Source organism: Ochotona princeps, chromosome 22 (assembly GCF_030435755.1).
Source record: "Ochotona princeps isolate mOchPri1 chromosome 22, mOchPri1.hap1, whole genome shotgun sequence".
In the NCBI taxonomy this organism is placed as follows: domain Eukaryota; kingdom Metazoa; phylum Chordata; class Mammalia; order Lagomorpha; family Ochotonidae; genus Ochotona; species Ochotona princeps.
The window spans coordinates 9,739,951-9,761,409 of record NC_080853.1 but is presented as its reverse complement, the minus strand read 5'-3'; the positions used below and the strand labels follow the sequence as shown (position 1 = coordinate 9,761,409).

Here is a 21,459-nt window from a genome sequence, read left to right as displayed (position 1 = left end):
GTGAGGTCACGCATCCCACAGGGCAGGTTGACATTGGACAGTGGGAGAGACGAACTGCCTAACTACTGCCATATGCTGAAGCGCTGGCTTGTGCGGGCTTTCTGATGACTCGGCCCAAGGCTGAAGCCAGGTGGGGTGGGGTGCTGAGGTGACCCTGATCGTCTACCACCCCCCAATTCCCAGAGCTAGTGCGGGAAACCACCGCTGGCCACCTGGCCCTGCTGGTCACCAAGAATGTGGCCATGTTTCCTGGGAACCCTGAGCGCTTCTCGGAGGGCAGCATCGATGTTTGGTGGATCGTTCACGACGGTGGCATGCTCATGCTGCTACCCTTCCTGCTGCGGCACCACAAGGTGAGCGTACAGCCAGGTGCCCACATGGCCACATGTGGACCTGTCCCCGGGCCAAGGCCAGCTCCCACACCCTTCTGTCCTGGGGGCTCCCGGGAAGAGAAGCTGGTGCTAGACCCCGTCTGTCCATTCAGGGGCACTGACTGTGTGCCCCTGTGAAGGCGGGCGACATCCCCTCCTCCCAGGTGAGCAGGGCTTTCCTAGGGGACCTGAGACCTGAGCAGGGGAGTCTTGGCAGGATGGGGAGTCTCTGGGACAGAGGAGTTCAGGGCTGCATGTGTCTGACAATGAGGTGGGGAGACTGAGCGCCTCTCCATGGTCCCTGACAGGTGTGGCGCAAGTGCAAGATGCGCATCTTCACCGTGGCCCAGATGGATGATAACAGCATCCAGATGAAGAAGGACCTGACCACCTTTCTCTATCACTTACGCATCACTGCGGAAGTTGAGGTGGTGGAGATGGTGAGTGTCTGGATGCCGTCCTTCAGGGCCTGGGGACAAATGCTCCCCAGGCCTCTTCCCTGGTGGCCCCAGCACCAAACAGGGCAGCCTGTGCTTCAGGAGGGATCTCTTCCCACCATCACACAGCATGCCGGGGGCCCTCCATCCCTCCCTTCCACCTAGGAACAGCCATTGTCCAGCAGCACTCGCTCCAACCAGGGAACTCATCTGTGTGCCTCGTGTATATCTATTCTCACAACAACCAGTAAGGAGGACATTTTATAAATTCCAAAGTCTAGGCCCTGAGAGTTCTCAGGGATTTACCCAACACCACACAGGAACGGGCAAGAGTCGGGGTTGGAACCCAGGCAGGCTAACTCTGAAATCGCTGTTCCCGGCAGTGGCACCACAGTCTCTCATTTGTTTATCCATCCACCCAGCTCTGCATTTTCATTCATTTGCCTATCCATTCATGTTTTCATTCATTCACTCATTCCCCCTCCATTCATCCAATGACGTCCTCATTCATCCCTTTGTTCCTTTCTTCCTCCCCTCCTCCATTCACTCAGGTGATTAATTAGCCCACTCATGCCTTAGTTCATCCATTCACAAGCCTGGTCCCGTGCTGCACTGGGCAGGGAGTGAGCTGCCTGCCTTCTAGGAGAGCTGTCCTGCTCTGTTCCTGCTTCCTGCAGCCCTTGGTGGTCAGGTACCCATTAAGGAAGCCCAAGGCTGGCACAAGGAAAGGTGCCTGCCTCCCTTCCTGTGGCCTTGCACCTGGGCACAGATCTTAGGCTGTGTTCCCTTGTCCCTCTCACCCGCCACCCCCACGCCCACAGCACGAGAGCGACATCTCGGCTTACACCTACGAGAAGACGCTGGTGATGGAGCAGCGCTCTCAGATCCTCAAACAGATGCACTTAACCAAGAATGAGCGGGAGCGGGAGGTGAGGTTGCCGTGACTGGGCTGTGAGAGACTCAGGCTGCTGCCAGCCCTGGTCTGCACAGGGAGCAGATGGCCCTGGGGGTGGAAACCCTTGTCCATTGGTACCACTGCCTTCCGATTCTTATCCTCCCTGGTCCCCCTCCTGACCTCAGGCTCCCAAGCTGCATCTGGGGGACATAGGGGCCTTGGCAGGAGGGAGCCACAGGGAGCCCAATGGGTGTTACGTGTGTATAGATGCAGAGTCCTCAAGGGCAAGGCTGCCCTGGCAGGAGACAGGGTTCTCAGGGAGTGGGCCAGGTGGGTATTCAGGGACATGGGTGACGGGTGGCAGGTAGGGCAGGGCTCCTTGGATGTGGGTGACGTGTTCTCAGGGGTGCTGGTGTTGAGCTCCACATGGGGGGTTGGGGCAAGACCTCCCAGGTGTAGGTCACGTGGGACCACTGCTCCCCTGGAGGATGGTGGAAAGACCCACTCCAGGGACTGGAGCCCTTGGCAGGATGAGTGATGACGCCTGGGGCTCCTAGTGGGTGATGGGCTGTTTTGAGGACTGGGTGAGGTGGCAGGTCATATTGGTGAACGGGCAAGGGTGACAGAATCCAAGTTATGGGTTTCCCAGGGGATAACACATTTCTTGGGGACATGAGTGATGGATGCCCCATAGAACTGGGAAGGATGGATCCCCTTGGGGAAACAACACGCAAGGGTGATAGCCAAAACAGTCAGAAGTGACATTTGCATTGGTTGGAAGAAACTGACACAGGAACCCGGTGCTAGGTGCTAGCCTAGAGCCCTGCTGTGCTGGGAATGAGCTTGTTGGCTCCTGGATAATGGGGAGGTCCAGGGCTCTCATCCCCACTGACCCACAACTATTAGATCCAAAAGCCTTGCCCTGCTGTAGAAGTAGGTGTGCTTCTAGACAGTTAGCTTGCAGTCCCGGGTGGGGTGGGGAGGATTCTTTGCAGGAGCTGGTTGGTGACCCCCACCAGAGCTGACGCCCACCTGTGTCCCACCCCTAGATCCAGAGCATCACGGACGAGTCTCGAGGTTCCATCCGGAGAAAAAATCCAGCCAACACCCGGCTCCGCCTCAACGTCCCAGAAGAGACAGCAGGGGACAGTGAAGAGAAGCCGGAGGAAGAGGTGAGCCCCAGGGCTGGGGTGGCCCCAGCCTGTGGGTATGGGACCTTCATACCCAAGCAGTTACCTGCTGCCCCTCCATTCATCCTGCAGGTGCAGCTGATACATGACCAGAGTGCTCCCAGCTGCCCCAGCAGCTCTCCGTCCCCAGGAGAGGAGCCCGAGGGGGAGGGAGAGGCAGACCCTGAGAAGGTGCATCTCACCTGGACCAAGGACAAGTCGGTGGCCGAGAAGAACAAGGGCCCCAGTCCCGTCTCCTCCGAGGGCATCAAGGACTTCTTCAGCATGAAGCCGTACGAGCCTTGGGGCTGGATGAAGGCTGGCAACTGGGTCTTGCTGCCCCTGGCAAATGGCACAAGGAGTCCTGGGGAAGGGGGGACAGGCTGGAAGTTCATCCCGGACATGGCTTTGGCTTCCCCATGGGAAGCCTGGAAGCAAAGGGTCAGACCTCCCCTCCCCCTCCCTGCAGGTGCAGGCAGTGGGAAGGTGAAGGGAGAAGGGGCTGCTGGGACAGCAAGTCACATGCAGGTCTCACCACCCAGCCTCTTCATCTTTTTCTGACCTCTCCCTCTCTTTCTCTTTGCTTCTCTCCTGTCACCTGAAGGGAGTGGGAGAATCTGTAAGTGCTTCCGGATTTTTTTTTTTTTAATTCTTTTTCTCTCTGTGGTTGGCCAGGGTCCCTGCCCTGCTCACACCATCGGGAATCCCTCCCCGCAGTCTCTGAACAGCCCAGCTTGGAGCTGTCGGGTTGGTAGGGCCACCCGCCCCCCTCCCCCCCGCCGCGGGCCCCAGCAGCCCAGCAAGGGCAGGGGAGGGGGGCGCAGCCGGGTCCCACGCTTCCTCTCCCGGGGACTCACCTGCTCGCCGACCCGGCAGGAACCAGTCCAACGTGCGGCGCATGCACACGGCCGTACGGCTGAATGAAGTGATCGTGAAGAAGTCTCGGGATGCCAAGCTGGTTCTGCTCAACATGCCCGGGCCTCCGCGCAACCGCAACGGGGATGAGAACTGTATCCTGCGCTAGAGGTAGGGGAGGAGAAGGAAGGGTGGGGCAGGAGAGCCGGGGCTGGGGTCGGGGCGTGCCTCGGCAGCAGCGCCTAGACCAGAGCAGCGGTGGGAAGGAGACGGGTCTTGGTCCTTGACCTCCGCGCAGACATGGAATTCCTCGAGGTCCTCACGGAACACCTGGACCGCGTGATGCTGGTCCGCGGCGGCGGCCGCGAAGTCATCACCATTTACTCCTGAGGGCCAGGAGCTGCGCCCCCTCCCGCCGGGCCCAAGCGCGCCCGGCCCGCGCCCCCCGCAGCTGTCACCGTTTACATACAGACCCCCGTGCCCATGCCCTGGCTCCCCTACCCCGCCGCCTGAAGCCCGAGGCCACGCCCGGTGCGGCTGGCTGGAGAGAGGCATGGTGCGCTGGCCCTGGGAGTCAGGGGAGGCCCCGGCTTCGCCGCCCCGGTGCCGAGCCCGGCCTCGCCCCGCTGGAGGAGACGCTGCAATAAAGGTCGGGAGGAGGTGCACGAGGAGCGGAGGCGATGGGAGCCTCTGGAAACCCCGAGGCAGCCCCGCGACCCCTACCCCTTCCCAGCCCCGCTGCGGGCCTCGCTCCGCGCTCCTCCGGCTCCTGGCGGCCCGAGGCGGCTTGGGCCCAGCGCCGGCCGAGCCTATACATAGTGTACAGGAAACATCGCGTGTATTTTTAACGTCCCCATATTTCCGTGACTGGAAACACAACGGACATCTCTTCGCGCCACTGTCGAGCTGCCCCCGGCTGGGAGGGGTTGGGTCCAGGGGAGGTGGAGGCCCCGGGCGGCTGGACTCTCCTGCACGTCCGTGTCCGGGGGAGTTGAAGGGCCAAAGTGCTTTCGGCCCACGCGGGGGTCGTGGTCCTGGCCCCTCGACACCGCCCCCACACCCCTAGCTTCTTCCCCAGTCCGGCTCTGATCCAGCCCTGCAGTCCCTTTCAGAGATGAAGTGAGCCTAGCGGCTAGCGTCTCCGGGATTAGCTTCCCAGTGGACTAGAGATGCCGCCGCCGCGCCTTCGGCTCCGGCTTCTCCTCTTATGCAAGTTGGGGCCAGGACAGGCGAGGGGCGCTCCCCAGGGTGGAGTCAGAGAGAGGGTCGGCGCCCCGCCGAGGAAGCCCCGCCTGGTGCCTTCGCGGGGGAACAGGCGTCTCTCCCCAGTCGGTTTGTCGCCTGCTCCCCATCCCACGGCTCCTCGCCAAAGACTGAAATCGTGGGGCCAGAGGGCGCCTCCTTCCCACCTCCTTCCCACGTCCCTCCCTGGGACAGGTGAGAGGGAACGGGGGCAGGGGGAGGGCGATTCTGGCTTAGGGAGGTCCCCTGTGCCACCGCTGATGATCTCTCCCCAGGGCCAGCTCCCTGCCTTGGGGAACCCAGGCACCTTCTTTGTGTTCCCTGGGTCTCTAGCTCTGGCGCCCGGGGCCCCCTGGAAGGTAGGGCTGCGGTCACCAGGGGCCTCTCTGCCCTCCCCTCAAAGGGACACAAGGCCTTTGGCGCCCCCAACTGCAGTCCTAGGCGCTTCCACTCCACGAGCTCGGTCAGAGGCGCTCTCTGGTCTTCAGAGAGGACGTGGGCCGGGTACCCTTCCCCTCAGGGCATATCACGACGGGGGACAGGCACTGCATGCTCGTTCCAGGGCCCTCTGGGACTGGGTACAGTACCTCCAGCCCTAGGGCCCTGACCTGCACACCTAGTTAGATATCCTGCCCAGCCCAGAGCTGGGGCACTGGGTAATCCTGACCTCACCACCTCCCTCCCTTCGAGCCCAAGGCAAGAGAGCTGCAGCTGGTTGCCATCTAGACAGGATGTGTGTGTTGTGTGCGTGTGTGGGGGGTATGTGGTGTGTGTGTGTAGGCCTGGAGGTCTACTGGTTTGGTCAAGGCCTGACATTTCATCAGGGGACTTGACCCTTTGTCCCAACTCACCAAGCAGGAGGCTTGGAAGCATCAGACCCCAACCCCCTGTATCCTTCCAGCGACCTCTGAGAACCCTTATAGCTGGGTCCCTGTGCATTCCAGGCCAAAGCAGTGGCTTGGGTAGAGGGGAGAAGGGGCTGCGATAACTTGATTAGGAAATCAAGTTGCACTATCTGGGCCCAGACTGTCTGGCTGACAAGAGCTAAGTTTCCGTTGATGAAAAAAACAAAAACAAAAAAACAACAAGAACACCCCACAACAAAAACCCAAGTTTTCTGTGCTACACGTGCAATATTTGTTATGAATGTTACCAAGTCATCCATACAATTATCTTTATAATCACTGTAGCTAGACGTCTCATGTCCATCCAAGTGACTTTTATTCTGAGTGCAATATTTCACTAGCCTCGTAGTGGTAGTGTTGCTTTGTTTGACGATCTATGTGCAGGGCAAAGCGATGACGTGGAGAACCCTTGTAAATAGGAGAGGTTGCAAACCAAATCAAGAGTATTGATTCCTACTATTCCCATGATTCCTAAGCCTGCCTTTACTTTTCAGTGTTCCGGTATTCCGCATCCTGCCTCAGTACTGATCTTGTGTTCTTTGTGCCAATATGAAAAGGAGAGGGTTGGTTCTTTCCTTTATTGTTGAATGCTCCCATTTAAATGCTTTCTGGCTTTTACTGTATTTTTTAGATTCCCGTCTGCACAAAATGCAATAAAAATAATTTTATGATACCCTTCACAGCCTGAGGCGTGTTGCCTGGGCACACTGGGGAACCCTCCAGGAAGTCCCCTGAGGCTTCCTCACATTGCAGGGTCCCTGACCCAAGGAACGGGCTGAGGGTCCGGGTCTGGGTCCACCCTGAGGAGCACTGTGCTAACCCACCTTTCCCGACACCGAGAGGTGTTCAGCAGATGGCCCGAGAGGCTCAGCATCACAGGCATTGGGTCCCTCGCCCACTGGAGGCCTGCGCCACTCTTGTCGACTCCTTCGGATTCAGTCCCCTGGCACCTCGGGGAGTGCAGAGGTGGCAAAGGAAAACACCGGCTAGAAAGGGCCTCCTCACACTGCGGCCTTCCTCCCCAGGGTGGCCTGCTGCCAGTCAGCGCCTACCAGAAGCTGCACACTCAACAGGGCACCCTGGTCTGCCAGTAGGCTGCTGCTGGAAAAGAGGCGGCCTGGCTGGAGGCTGGGGACAAGCCCGGCAGCAGCAGAGCTCTGAGGAGGGTGGGGACCTCACTTCCTGACCCTGGCAAAGAGGGTCCTGTGAGAGGGCCGCAGGTGCTCCCACCCGAGAGGAATAGGAACACAGCTTTTGGACATTTTTGTTTTAATTAAAAAGTAATCATTTCATCTTATTAACACAAGAGTTCCAAAGGAAAAAAAATTCACTATGTAACACAAACATGTCAGAACATAAAATGCTGCCATTTGGGGGAGCTTGAGTTTTCTGAACCCACTTTTTGCTCAGCCCAAGTTGTGGTGGCTCCCGACCCTGCCAGGCCCTGCCCCTGAGGCTGCCCCATAGGGCTCTCCTGAGGACCACCCCTGGGGAGCACCAGGAGCGTGCCTCTGGCTCTGCCTGCAGCAGCAGCAGCAGCCGCAAGCCCTTGCTGCAACAGTGTCCCTCCAGCTCCAAAGTTCAGACTGGCCACCTCTATGGAGAACGTGCCCAGCGACTCCAAGTCTGACATCCACCTGGTCCCTGCCCCCCGCTGCCCGGAAAAGAGAACCAGAGTCCAGAAGAAACTAAGAGCCTGGGTGTTGGAGGCAAATGCTCACAACCGACCACTACAAAGAAGGGCGGCCACCAAGGGGGCACAGAGCTTTCTCAGGGGCCAGGGGTTGTTGACAGACAGGATTAGGGGGAAGTGTAGGGGAGCCCAGATTCACAGTTTGCATCAAACTGGTGGTAATTGCAGCTGTTGAGTTCACGAGAGGGTGTGTGGGGGGAGCAAAGCTGAAAAACACAAACCACCGGACTGGACCTGCGGAAAGCCTCCTCCTCCTCCAGCTGCCTGTGCCAGGTCTCAACAGGGCAGAGCCTGCTGGGGGAGGGCAGCAGGACCCCGCCAGGGGCAGGTGTTCCCCAACCTCAGGCAGGAGCTTTAGCTGAGATCCACACGTTCAAAATGAACAAAGGTGGCAGCTACCAACAAATGCCATTCCAAGCTCAGCTAGGGGAAGAGCGGGGCGGCACCTACCTTCCCCCACCCCACAAATCCAGCAGCCAGAGGACCCAGAGAAACTCCCTCAAAAATACATTGACACGGGACACCTGTACTGCCCTCGGGACCCCAGAGATATTTATATATATTATATATATGTATATATATATATAATATATATACACACATATATATAAACAAAACAAAAAAAATAGAAAACAAAAACAAGGACAATGCACCCCCCAGATGTAGCATAAACTCTGACTGTCGGGGACACGGAACTCAGTTTTGGGCAGAAGAGAGCAGGTGACGAGAGGTGTGGGCCTAGAGAGAGCCACGGACATCTCCTGTAGAACAACTATTAGAACGCAGGAACTGGGAGGAGGCCAGGGAGCAGGGTAGGGGGCAGCGGACAGACGTGGCCTCAGTAATGCCTCTGGTAAGATCCCATGGGGGCCTGGGGCCTTCCCACCTGTGCCGTGGTCTGGCTAACCAGGTGGGAGAGAGCAGGGCCGCTCTGGATCAGGGTGTCCAGAGCCTTCTGTACACTTGGATTGTCGAAATTGATACCTGTGGAAGACACAGGCCTCTGGCTGGCCATGTTGCCAGCAGGTGCCAGGCGACTGGAAGGCTGGCCAAAGAGCCCTTGGGAGGGAGCCCCAGGCCTGGGGCCCATGTTCCGAGCAGATCCCGCCTGTCCCAAAATGGCTGGGGGCTGACTGCCAGAGGCCTGTGATCTTGGCTGGGGCTGGCTGTTCGTGGCTGGGGGAAAATTCTGGTTCTGTGTGCTTCCGGCAGCAGCCGAAGGGGCAGCCGAGCTGCTGTTGGCCGCAACCGTGCCACTGTTGAAGAGGCTGAGGATTTTGGCCTGAAGCTCTTGCTGGGAGGTGGAGGGTGCAGCTGGCGCGGGAGTAGCAGAGGGGAGCACTTGGCCACCCTGAAGCGGCTGGGAACTTGGCTGTGTCTTCAGCGAGGCACCCGAAGCCGCCCCGAGTGGCTGGCGGGAAATTGGGCCTGGAAGACAGAAGCGCAATGCCCCTGGTTCAAAGTACCCTCAGGGGCCAGGAGGCCTTGCAGCCAAGGGAAGGACAGCAATCACAGGGTGCACAGAGGAACAGCCACTTCCCAAGGGGCCACTTCACACAAAAAGCCTTGTTCACCCAAAGAGCTGCTTCCTAGATGAGTCAGAATAGGGGGCACCCATCTTGGCTCTTAGGGAACTGGCCTCACTGGTCGGTCCATTCACTATCGCGGTAACTATAGGGATCCAACTGAGTACCCCATCCTGACACCACTGTCACCTGGCCCAGTGGCCCAGGAGAGAGCCCAGGGGGTTGGGCTCATTCCGCTCCCCCATCCCCCCCTCCCAGCAGGGCCTGGCAATGAGAGAAATGCAGAGTGGGAACTTCACCTCAGCCCTGCCACGTAGCTCACCAGGCAGAGAGTCGGCGTTGCTCCTCAGAAGCCGCTCCTTGCGTTCCCGCAGGTAGTTGATGATCTTGTCCGTCTCCTCGGCAGTGAGGTACCTGTTGTCTGCCAGCAGGTTGATGAGGCTCTGCATGGCTGGAGGGTGCCCCCCACGTACGCCCTCCTCTGGGCCTCCGCGCTCCCGCTCCTGCAGGATGGCTTCGTCCGCCATCTTGGCTGCCTGTCGGGCAATTTCCTCGCGCTCCTTCTCCCGGCACTCATTCTTGTAACGCTCATAATTTCTGGCCACCAGCACCATGGCATCAGCCTGGGGCATGTTGCGATGCTCTGTGGGAGCGAGTGACATGAGTTATTTTCTTCCAGAACAGAGTGCCCACCTGCTGCACTCTGTCAAGCTTTTCCTAACCTCAACCCAGCAAGAAAACTTTCTGTGACAAAAAACCTTAAGGTTGGTTGTGGGCTGGGGAGGGAGATTGGGAAGAGAGTTAAGGGGGTCTTTGGTGGGGAACACACACAACCCATGCATGGAGCTGGCTCTTTGGGGGAAATTCCAAGATCACAGGCTTGTAGTAAAAACCAAAGAATCATGCCAGCCCCCCACAGCTTCATACAGAGGACATGGGGCCGAGCCATGGGAGGCAGACCCAGCAGCAGGGGGCCAAAAAGCCCTTCTAAAGCCTGGCTCTCCACTGAGCTCCTCAGGATGGGGCTGGCCTACTGCTATTGAGCTCATCAGTTCAAAAGTCATGGATAAAGACCAAACGGTGAACCTAAACGACCCTTTCCTACCCCTCCCTGATCAGAGGCACCCGGTGAACAGGAGGCGAAGACTCCGCATCCATCCTGAGGACTCCTGCACCAGGAGCCCGACTGCCGTCCGTGGCTGCAGCCGTCAGCTGGCAGAGCCCATCAACCCGGGCTCACAGCACCACAGGTGACCTCAGAGCAGGGCTGTAAGAGATCCACTGCAGGCCTGGTGGGCGCCAGCCCCTCCTCTCCTCTCCTCTCCGGCACAGTAAACAGAATCCTATCTGCTGGAGTGGTCTGCGCCCGTCCCTACCGCATCTGAAAGGCAGAAGATCTGGCTGCATTCAGGATAGCACGCGCCGGGGGCGCTGCAGCCAGATCTCACTGGGCGGCGACAGACTTATACTTCTTCCTCCACCCCTTCAATGGCTTCATGCCACTGACTTGAAATGGGGTATTTCAAGCACTCCAGTACTTAAGTAGGAGGATTTATACCAGGGAAATCAGTCAAAGGGACAAACCAGGGCCCACCACCTCAGGAACACACTGTTTATGCCTGTAGGCCAAGAAAGTAGCAGACCCAGAACTGTATCTACAGAGAGCACTAGGAAGTCAGCTGCTCTGCCAGGGCCCCCCGATGGAGTCTGAGGAGCACCCACCTCTCTGAGCTGAGAGCACCCTGCCATCCTGAGCTGTGGTGCATCAATCACTGGCCCACACCTGCTTCTGATGAGTAAGGTATCAACAGAGATAATGCGTCTGTGACCAGCCCTGGCATTACGACCCACCTTGTGGGGTTCCAAACATGATGTTGACTGTACAGGAGCGGTGAATCTGGTGTTGCTGGGTGATAACAATAGCAAAAGGAGATCCTCCTCTGTTGACATCCTCCAAGGCTTGTGACAGTGACACCTCAGTGTTGAGGAAGATCAAGTCCACAACCATGCCGAGGTCTCGCACCTTCCGCCCCACAGATTCAGCATAGTCTCTACAACAGCAACCGGAATTCAGATTCGCATCCGGGACCAACCTCAAACCTCAGCTACCTGGGTGTACTCCCCACAGGGAACTCAAGTCCTGTTTTTTATTTATTTTTTTTTGGAAAGGCAGATTTTATAGAGAAGACACAGAGAGAAGAAAGTTTTCCATCTGTTGGTTCACTCCCCAAATGGTCACAATGGCTAGATCTGAGCTGATCCGATGCTGGGAGCCAGGAGTTTCTTCTTAGTGTCCCCCATGGGTACAAGGGACCAAGTCGTTGGGCCATCTGCTGCTGCTCTCCCAGGACATAAGCAGGGATCAGAAACAGAGCAGCCAGGAGATGAACCCAGCCCAATTAGGATGCTGGCACTACAGGGTGGAGGATTAGTGTACTGTACTGACCCTCCTCTCTGCTCCCCCTGGATTTTCTTTAGGTTCTGAGGATCTACACCATTTCCTTAGTTTCCACCGGCTCAGAATGGTTTTGACTTGGCTGAGGTCACACAGGAAGTTGACAGCAGCCAAGTATCAATGGTGTTTCCTTAACATCACCGTGCTGCCCAGGCCTTGGGGTACTTACCTGTCACTGGGGCTGCAGAATACAGTGGTACAGACATGGGCTATAATGCTGGAAACACAGGTTGGATTTCCAGCCCAAACATTTGCTCAAAGTTATGGAGCCTTCAGTGAGTCCTTTAACTCTTAGAAACCTTATGAAACCTCCTTGCTAATCATACACACACACTACAGCTCAGCTGTCTCCGTGACTTGCCCTCCAAGCACAGATCTCCCATGCACTGCTACCTACAAATGCACAGCTGTCAGTGGCTCCACTAGATGGTAAGCTCCAGCACCAGAGGGGGAGTGTGCTTGGTTCTGATTGTAGCCCTAGGACCCAGCCTCTACCAGGCCCGGCAAAGCCATGCTGAGTGAATGCATATGGACTGTGATGCCTGTGAGCATTAACAGTCAATGTAATGTGCCTGCCATTGGGGAGGTGCAAAGTTGGTACTCTGAGAATCACAGCTATTATCATGTATCCCAAAATGCTATTTACAGTTACAGTAGCATTTGCTTCCAAACGAGGCCGACCCAATCCTGTGAACTTGGCCTGCTGCTTGGCGTCTCAACACCTATTTCCCTAGTTAATGTCTCAAAAGGAGCTCTTTAACCCCAAACTGCTAGGAACCACATGAAGTTACTCATAAGCCCCGGGGAAAGGAAGCATAGCCACCGCAAAGCCAGCAAGCAGCTGTGTCCCCTCTGCTCCTCAGCTCTGCCTCTTTGAGGACAGAGTGTAAACAGGTGGAAGACAGCAGGGCTGTGACCTCTGGCTCGGCTAACATGCTCAACTAACAGTTTTGCAAGGCCAGGGCTTCACAAAGAAGGCTTTGTTCTTGATTGACACACATGCAAGTCTGCCATCCACAGAACTGTGGATTCAGGGCTGTCTCATGAAGCAGGCTAGTTATCCACCACCTCCTTTGACCAACATCTAGTCCTTCTCCCACTTTTTTTTTTTTTGCTTTTCTGTGTGTAACTGTTGTTACCTTTTTCTCTCCCACTCTCAATCCCGATGGTTCTATAGGACTATTCCTACTTTTAGCTCTGGGGATAGCTAACCACACAGTTCTGGCCAATCCAGAACATTCTAGAATATCTGGCCAAAGTGACACTGGGCTCAGGTGTAGGAAAATGAGGCAGCTCAGTTCAATGGGAAGTGATTCCGGGATTTTATGTGAAAGAACAGGAAGAGAAGCTCTCTTTCGATGTCAGCGCCATCTACCTTTCCAAGTAGAAACCTGCCAGAGAATGAAGGCGACACTTAGGACATCAGTGCTTAGTGACCAACTCCCGATGACATAATTTGGCCCTGGATATATCACGCCTGAGCTTCCTAGTTACTTTCCAGTTAAATAAACTAAAATTGTTCCTTTTGGGCTTCAGTCAGTTTCACTTGGGTTTTATGCCACCTACAACTGAGACGCCTCCAGCTAACCCAGCACAGGAAGGCCACAACACCTAGCTAGCGGCAGTGGGTGGAGCTGACCGTCTCCCCTGCTTGGGAGAATCATCTAAGGAGGTCTTACTTTGTCTGCTTGTTGACCACAATCACAGAGCAATCCACAGGCCTCTCGGCATCAAAGCGTCTCTGGATTTCTTCAAAATACTGGCGATATAGCTCTTCCCTCCGCCGCTCCTCCCGCTTCAGTCGCTCTGTAAGACAGCACAGGGAAAACTGCAGGGACGAAGCGCCCTGAGCTACGTGAACACAGAGCATCACACACAGGCTCACGTTACTTCTCAAATCTACCTCCTAGAAACAACCACTAGAGCTCACTCTTTTATAATGATAAAGTCATCAACATGGAATGGGTAGGCGAGAGGGTGGAGCGGTCTCAGTGCTTCCTGTAATACATCCTGCCAAACGGCCTCCTGGAAGGCTGCTACTAATTTATTTATCTCCACAGACACAGATCGTCTAGTACAGGAGTGGAGAACATCCAGCCGTGAGGCCTGGGAACTTAGTCTGGCTCTGTCACAGCAACCGCAGGCGAGACTCAAAACTCAATACATCCACAGCAGGCTGATGTTTAAGCTAGTAACTGTCTATGGTCCGTGAATCATGTTGTAAATCGCCAAAAAAAGTTGCCCACCACTGACAGGTACTTATGTCTCCACACCTTAGTCAACACTGGACATTGATGTTCTTTTAATTTCTCCTAACTTGACAGATAAAAAATGATACTATTATTCTAATTTGCATTTTTGATGATTTATCTTTTAAAGATTTATTTACTTATATGACTGTCAAAATTACAGAGAGAGAGAAGGAGAGACAGGGAGATGTTTCATGTACTAGCTCACTCCCCAGCAGCCTACACAGGACCAGGCGGAAGTGGGAGCTTCTGCTGGGTCACCTGTGTGATGCAGAGGCTCAGGCATTAGGGCCATCTTCTGCTGTTTTCCCAGATGCAGTGGCGGGGAGCTGGACTGGAAGCGGAGCAGCTGGCAGGCAAATCAGTCCCTATACGGGACGCAAACCAGCGCCCACTGGGATGCTGGTGCTAAAGATGGCGGTTTCACTCCCTTCCGCACCCCCACCCCAATCTTACATTTTGAAATAAAGCTATCATGCAGTTAAATTTTCTAACAAATTAAAAACTGTGGGACACACGGGGTCAGGACACCAGCTGTGATGTGTGCCTGGGTCTCACCTGCGGGTCCGTCTCCTCGTTCCAGCTGTCTGCTAACAGACTGTGGAAGGAAGGAAGCAGCAGTGGTCCAGGACCCTGTGCCTTAGCTTCCCACCTGGGAGACAGACTGAGCAGCAGCTCCAGGCTGTGGGCCCGCTGTGGTCCCTGAAAGTGCCAGGCATTGGGAGTGAATCGGCCAAAGGAAGTTGTGCATCTCTGACTCTCAAACAAATATACAAATTCATAAACAGACTTTTAAACACACCACCCTGGCCAGACAGAAAACAGTTTAAAGGTCATTAATAGATGTATGAGAAAAAAGAGGCTTTTAAGAAACATGCTTATCTTTACTTAAAAAAAAAGAGGTAAAAAGTGTAAGCAACAAACCTGCCCCTCAAAGCTGACACTGCAGCAGGTCGTCCGGTCGGGGGCAGAAGGCTCAGCTGCAGGTTTTGCTTGCTGGCTAACTAAACCAGGCGACAATATCAATCTGCATTCAAAAATTATTTTCAAGTCTGTTATTTCTTTTTTTTAAAGATTTATTTTATTTTGGGTCTGGCATGGTGGCCTATCGGCTAAAGTCCTCGCCTTGAACGTGCTGGGATCCCATATGGTCGCCGGTTCTAATCCCGGCGGCCCCACTTCCCATCCAGCTCCCTGCTTGTGGCCTGGGAAGCCAGTCAAGGGCGGCCCAAGGCCTTGCGACCCTGTACCCATGTGGGAGACCCAGAAGAGCTCCTGGCTCCTGGCTTTGGATTGGTGCAGCACTGGTCGTTGTGGTCATTTAGGGAGTGAATCATCGGACGGAAGATCTTTCTCTCTGTCTCTCCTTCTCTCTATGTATCTGACTTTGTGCAATAAAAATAAATAAATCTTAAAAAAAAAAAAAAAAAGGTTTATTTTTATTGGAAAGACAGATTTACAGAGAGGAGGAGAGACAGGAAGATATTCCATCTGCTGATTTACTCTCCAAGTGGCCTCAATAGCTAGAGCTCAGCTGATCTGATGCCAGGAGCCAGGGACCTCTTCCAAGTCTCCCATGCAGGTGCAGGGTCCCAAGGCCTTGTGCCATCCACCACTGCTATTGCACTGGGCCCCAAGCTTGTTATTTCTTCTTCTCATGAAGTAGGCGGCCATATCGCCGGCACCTGCTATTGGCTCAAATCCTGCCTCATTTCTCTTTCTTTGGTAAAGGGTCCTGCAGTAACAGGAATGTCTATTTCTGCTACCTTACCTTTTGCACGGGACTGGCTGTCTGGACCTGGAGGGCCTCGTCCGTCGAAGCTGTCCCTGTAACGATCAAAGTAGGCGTCCTCTTTCCTCCTGTAATAGTCGTCCATTCGCAGGTACCGGTCATAAGAGCCCTCTCTCCTGTAAGGTTAAGAAGGTTTGTACAAAGTTAAAAATTCTTCTTTCCTGAGCAAGTCAGAGAGAAATCTTCAACACCAATCCTCTTTGAGTTTGGAAGCAAACAGCTCTGCACCTGGGACTTCCTGCTTCTAAGCTCTGTGGCTGACTGAGCTGACCTGTCCCACAAAATGAAGGGTGACGGAGGGAGGGTGCGAGAGAAGGCTGGTGAACACAAATGATATACAGAAAATATTATGCATAGTCTGATGTACTGATGTATATTAAACACGAAAAACTGATTTATAATTTCTTCAATAATTAAAAAAAGTTTATCTGAAAGGCAGAGTCAGAGAGAGAGAGACAGAGACAGACAGACAGACATCTTTTTTGATCTGCTGGTTCATTCCCCAAATGACTGCAATGGCCTGGGCTTGGTAGGGCCAAGCCAGGAGCCAGAAGCTTCTTCTGGGTCTCCCATGCAGGTGCAGAGGCCCAAGGACCCGGACAATCTTTTCCTGCTCTCCCCAGGCACATCAGCAGGGGGCTGAACTGGAAGTGGACAGCCAGGCCTCGAACCAGCACCCATATGCGATGCCAACACTGCAGCCATCAGCTCAACCCCATTATACCACAGCACTGGCCTCTGTAATATATATTTTCTATGAACTTATTGAAACTATCTTGTATATAGTAATTCGCCACCTTACCCTCTCAAAAACATTTTATTTGAGAGGCAGAGAGAGACATAGAACTCCTACCCACTGGATGACTCTGATATGCCCACAATGATGGACTAGGCCTGAGCAATCACTGGGTGCCATGCAAGGTGTGCCTTATCAGCAGGAAGCTGGAATTAGCAGATGACGGCACTGAACTCAGGCACTCTGAGATGGGATCTTAAACTTGATCTTTAATGCTAGGCCAAATGTCTGTCCCATTACCCGTTTTGCAAAAATAAATATAAAATAAAATTTTAAATATATATATCTTTTGAGAGAGTCAGAGAAAGACCAAGAGATAGATCCCAGTCCCTCCCCAAACACCCGTAATGGCTGAGGTCAGGCCAGGCCGATTCCAGGTCCCCCCGGCTGATATCATCACTGCCTCTCTGGCCCCGCGCTGGGATGCAGCTGGAGCTGGGAGACAGAGCCAGTCACTGAGCCCAGTGACTCTGGTGTGAGACAGACATCTCCACTTGGAGGTGGACATGTTGGTGCTGTGTCATCAACACCATTAGCTACTTCCAACATCAAACAGGAATTATTCACAAGCGATTCTCCCAGCCCCCTCCCCAGTCACTTCTCATCTATCTTCTGGCTTTATGAATTCGCCCAACCTAGAAATTTCATGCAAGAAGAATCATACATCTTTTGTATTCAGCTTACTTCACTCAGCAGGTTATCAAGGTTCATCCTTGTGTTAACTGTATCAGAACTTCTTCCTGCCTTCTGCCCGAGTTATATTCCACTAAATGGGTACATGACTCTTCTTACGTGCACTTACTTGTTGCTGGACTGCCCCTACCTTTTGGCTACTTCAAACAGTGCTGATAGGCATGTTCATTTACAACTACTTGAAACCCTTTTTTCAATTCTCTTGGACACATACTTGGAAGTACACATGATGAGAGCAAACAATAATCCTATACGCAACATTTGAGAGATGCTGAACTATTTTATATAGAACTTACCAATTTTATATGCTTGCCAGCCAGGTGTCTCTATACCTTGTTAACACTAGTTATTTCCTGTTATTTTTCAAAAAAAGATTTACTTATTTGAAAGGCAGAGTTATAGTTAGAGACTTTCCACCCTCTGGCTCATTTCCCCAACAGTAGCATAGCTGCAGCCGGGCCAGGACAAAGCCAGGAGCTTGGAGCTTCTTCCAGGTCCAAGTATGTTGGCCTCTTCCTCATGCCCTCTCAGGTGCGTTAGCCAGGAGCTGGATCAGAAGTGGAGCGGCACTCACAGGGGATGCTGCCATGGCAAGAGGTGGCTTTACCAGCTACGCCACTATGCTTCTTTTCAAATCTTGTTTGATAGGCAGGAGAAGGAGAGCGAGAGATATTATCTCCCATTTGTTGGTTTACTCACTGAATACGTGCAAATGGGGCTGGACCAGCCTGAAGGCAGGGGAGAAAAATCCAGTTTGGGTCTTTCACAGGGGCAGTGGGGATCCAATTACCTGAACTGTTATGTGATGCCTCCTAAGGTGTGTATTAACAAGAGTTAACAGAGTCAGAGCTAAGATTCCAGAAACGGGCATTCTAACATGGAACTGCGTTTCCGAAGTGGCAGCTAAACCACTGTGCCAAATGCCCATCCCTTCTGTTTAAACAAAAGCAAACAAAAAGCCCTGTTGCAGCCATGCCACTGAACATGAGGGTATCGCCCTGCGAGTCTTGTTCGCATTCTCCTAAAGACCGGCTGTGCAGGGCACCCTTTCCTATTTGTGGGTTCTTGGTGAGCTCCCCGGGCTTTGGCACTGCCAACCTGAGTTCACTCCATCTTTCTTTAGTCATACAATATTGCCTTTCACAGGCCACACTCCAGGAGAGACCCAGATTCATTCACTAAGCACAATGCATCAATCACTCGCATACGCAGCACAATACATCAAGTGGCATGCCTCCCACTTGATAAGACACTGAGAATCCAAGGCTGACAAAGCCACTGACCTTATAGAGCTGCCAGTGAGTTAAGTAGAACACACAGAGAAAAGGCCACTCGGGAAAGGCGAGCAGAGTGGAACAGCTGCCAACGCACCTGTACACAGGGTCGCGGGAGTCCCTCAGGTCTCGGTATCTGTCGTACAGTGGGTCCCGGTGATCTCGAAAATCTCTAGAGTCTCTGAGATCCCGGAAGTCTCTGAGGTCCCGCATGCTCCGGCTATCCCGATGGTCCCGGAGGTCTCTGCTGTCCCGATGGTCCCGGAAGTCTCTGCTGTCCCGGGTGTCCCGGCCATTTCTGCCATCCCTGGACTCTCTTCTCGGACTTCCTCGAAGCGGAGATCGGTCACGTCTTGTGTCTCGACTGTCCCCAAAGCCATATGGATCCCTGTAGATGACAGCAACAAGATGCTGAGACAAAGCAGAGGCTGCCAGAACTATAGCTCCTCGTAGGGAAAAGCTCACATCTTCCAAACAGTTTCCTAACAGGGCAGCTAAACAGTTTGGCTAAAACGTCAGTGGCTACCCATCTGGTCAGTAGATAAAGTCTAGCATGTTCAAGAATCTCAAAGGACTGGAATATCAAAGGAAGAACAGAACGTGCAAGAGTGCTGGACTGGGTAATGGCATTCTTCAGGTAACTTGGTATTCCTCACACATACCAAGTCGTCTCATCTCAATTACGACAGGTTTTTCAAAGCAAAAGTTATTTCTCCTACCAGGCTTGTTGGAAAGAGACATTACAAGGGCAAAAAATATGGGGAGACAGCATGAGGGCTGAGACTCATGAAGAAAAAAGAACAAATGGTTTCATCTCACACAAAGGAATCAAAGTGGCTATCCTTGAGGCACAGGTTTCACCCCAAGCACCTGACAGGATCGCCAAATTAAGGGGGAAAAGCACAATATGATACATATATCTTAGGATCAAAACCAATCAAATCTGGTTCCTTTCAGCCCAAGGTCTTTTACAAGCTCTTTGAAGCCACAGACATGTTTGGCTTGCTCTGACTCAACGTTCTCCATGAGACTAGTCATTCCACCGGAAACTCACCCCAAAGTACCCCAAATTAGAAACTTCCCATTCTGACCCACAACGAGGCCCAATCTTGACTTTTTCACTTCTGCAAATAATTATCTTTCTAGTTATCTGGGTTTAACCTCTTCAAAGCTCACTTTGATTCTTCCTGTCTATCCCCAGAAAGTCAGCCGACTACTTATCTTTCTATTCCACTAGACATACAGGTCCAACGCAGAAGCTTATTTATATGCTGGCACCAACAAAAATGTTTTTAAAAAATAAGTATTATTTACTTTGATGCATAAATGTCAGATTAACTGCCTAAACATGTCAAATTCCATCTGCAACCAATCTTAGCTTGTCCCTCCTGTGTCTGGGAGCCCTTGCCTGACAAACTGACCCCTTGTAACTATTCAGTCTCCTCAGCTCTCCCGAGGCTGTTTCCAGGATTTTAACTCCCACATCTCTCTCAGCATTTCTGCTTATATGGCTTCTCCACTTGGAATATTTACCCAAGACTAACTCAAGTCCCACCCTATCCACCAGGGGAAGACCACGGGCCACGTCTCACTGCTGCTCTCTCCTCTCACACTCAATTACCTCTATTACTGAATCTGACCTGGTATTTACCTTTTTACACCAGTGTCTTATATGCCTGACCCACATTTAACATTCCCCTTCTCTGTGAACCTGTCCTTAGCTCTGCCTCTGCTCCAAGTACATTCCCCCTCCAGCCCCGCCCCTTCAGTAGAGGGCACACCCACTTACTTGTCTGCTGAAACCCAGAAACTGCTCATCACCCTTCCTGTAGGACTTACCTACTCTTGTCAATCAATATTTCTGAAATTTTTCATTCTCTGAAAATTGCTGTCTGTTCATTCACTTTTATCTCCACTGGCACCACTGAAGTAACCGAGGTTGCTAATGTATCCTCCCCATGTCTGTCCTTGTTTCTTTTCTTTTTAAAGATTTATTTATTTTTATTGGAAAGTCAGATATATAGAGAGGAGAGACAGAGAGGTTCTTCCATCCGATGATTCGCTCCCCAAGCAGCCACAACGGCTGGAGCTGAGCCAATCCGAAGCCAGGAGCCAAGAGCTTCTTCCAGATCTCCCACATGGATGCAGGGTCGCAAGGCTTTAGGCTGTCTTTCATTGCTTTCCCAGGACACAAGCAGGGAACTGGATAGGAAGCAGGGCTGTTGGGATTAGAACTGGTGGCCAAATAGGATCCTGGCACATGCAAGGTGAGGACTTTAGCCGCTAGGCTACCACACTGGGCTCTCCTTTTTTTCTAATCTTTCCTCAGAAAGAGTAATCTGTAGAGTGGTAATAGGTAAAAGCCTTCACTGGTTTCTGCAGAGATTAAGTTCAAACTCTCAACCAAGGCTAACAGGGTCCTCACAACTGGCTCCTGTCTGCTAATCTCCTTATGTTCTCTCCCTAAGTCTCTACTCAAGCTGTGCTGGCCTTTCAGCCACCGCCAGCTGACAGCTTTCCTGACCCCTTGAGCAGCATGAACAGACCCGTGTTCATTCTCCAGCTGTCAGCATGTAAACATCCCTCATGTAAATGTCCAAGTCCACCTTCTGCTCCTACACTCTCAGAACTCGGCTGACATGGTCACTTCACAACTATCTGCCTTACCAGCTCACAAGCTTCCAGTGGACCAGGCCGATGTCAGCTTGCTGCTGCACTGTAAACCCACAAGAACAATGTCTGACACACAGCTGACGCTCTTCAAAGACGCTGGATGAATCGTACTCCTGTACATGCTTCCATTACTCAACTTCTCACACTGTTCTGTGACTACAATCACATGCCACCTAATGGCCACCGCACCGTAACTCTATCACCTTGACATGTTGCAGCTTAGATGGTGTAAGTATACTCTGTAATGTTCATACAATAAGATCACTTAATGATTCATCTTCCAGAACACACCTTGATGCTAACCAGTGTATGACTGTATCTGTTCATACGGCTTCCCTAGCAAATCATAGGTTTTCCTGAAGACTTTGGGTAACTGCAACATAGCACTGAGCTCAGTAACGCTTAATGGTTTGAATTTACAGTAGGCATTCACT

The 21,459-nt window shown here is 53.0% G+C and overlaps 2 protein-coding genes across 4 annotated transcripts in view; one reads left to right on the top strand and one right to left on the bottom strand.

Annotated features, from left to right (window-relative positions):
- Positions 1 to 4,259, top strand: part of SLC12A5 (solute carrier family 12 member 5) — a 31,405-nt gene extending 27,146 nt beyond the window's left edge. For both annotated transcript variants that reach the window (XM_012927184.2, XM_058679740.1), the window contains exons 19-25: positions 184 to 353; positions 680 to 811; positions 1,630 to 1,737; positions 2,753 to 2,875; positions 2,966 to 3,165; positions 3,749 to 3,882; positions 4,026 to 4,259. In XM_012927184.2, the coding sequence (XP_012782638.1) occupies positions 184 to 353; positions 680 to 811; positions 1,630 to 1,737; positions 2,753 to 2,875; positions 2,966 to 3,165; positions 3,749 to 3,882; positions 4,026 to 4,117 (959 nt within the window). In that variant the 3' untranslated portion in view covers positions 4,118 to 4,259. The remainder of the gene's footprint in view (positions 1 to 183; positions 354 to 679; positions 812 to 1,629; positions 1,738 to 2,752; positions 2,876 to 2,965; positions 3,166 to 3,748; positions 3,883 to 4,025) is intronic.
- A 3,969-nt stretch (positions 4,260 to 8,228) lies between these two features.
- The window catches only part of NCOA5 (nuclear receptor coactivator 5), a 32,496-nt gene continuing 19,265 nt past the window's right edge, over positions 8,229 to 21,459 (bottom strand). For both annotated transcript variants that reach the window (XM_058679743.1, XM_058679744.1), the window contains 6 exons: positions 18,450 to 18,740; positions 15,569 to 15,705; positions 13,228 to 13,354; positions 10,945 to 11,144; positions 9,416 to 9,736; positions 8,229 to 8,995 (listed from right to left, as the gene is read on the bottom strand). In XM_058679743.1, the coding sequence (XP_058535726.1) occupies positions 8,406 to 8,995; positions 9,416 to 9,736; positions 10,945 to 11,144; positions 13,228 to 13,354; positions 15,569 to 15,705; positions 18,450 to 18,740 (1,666 nt within the window). In that variant the 3' untranslated portion in view covers positions 8,229 to 8,405. The remainder of the gene's footprint in view (positions 8,996 to 9,415; positions 9,737 to 10,944; positions 11,145 to 13,227; positions 13,355 to 15,568; positions 15,706 to 18,449; positions 18,741 to 21,459) is intronic.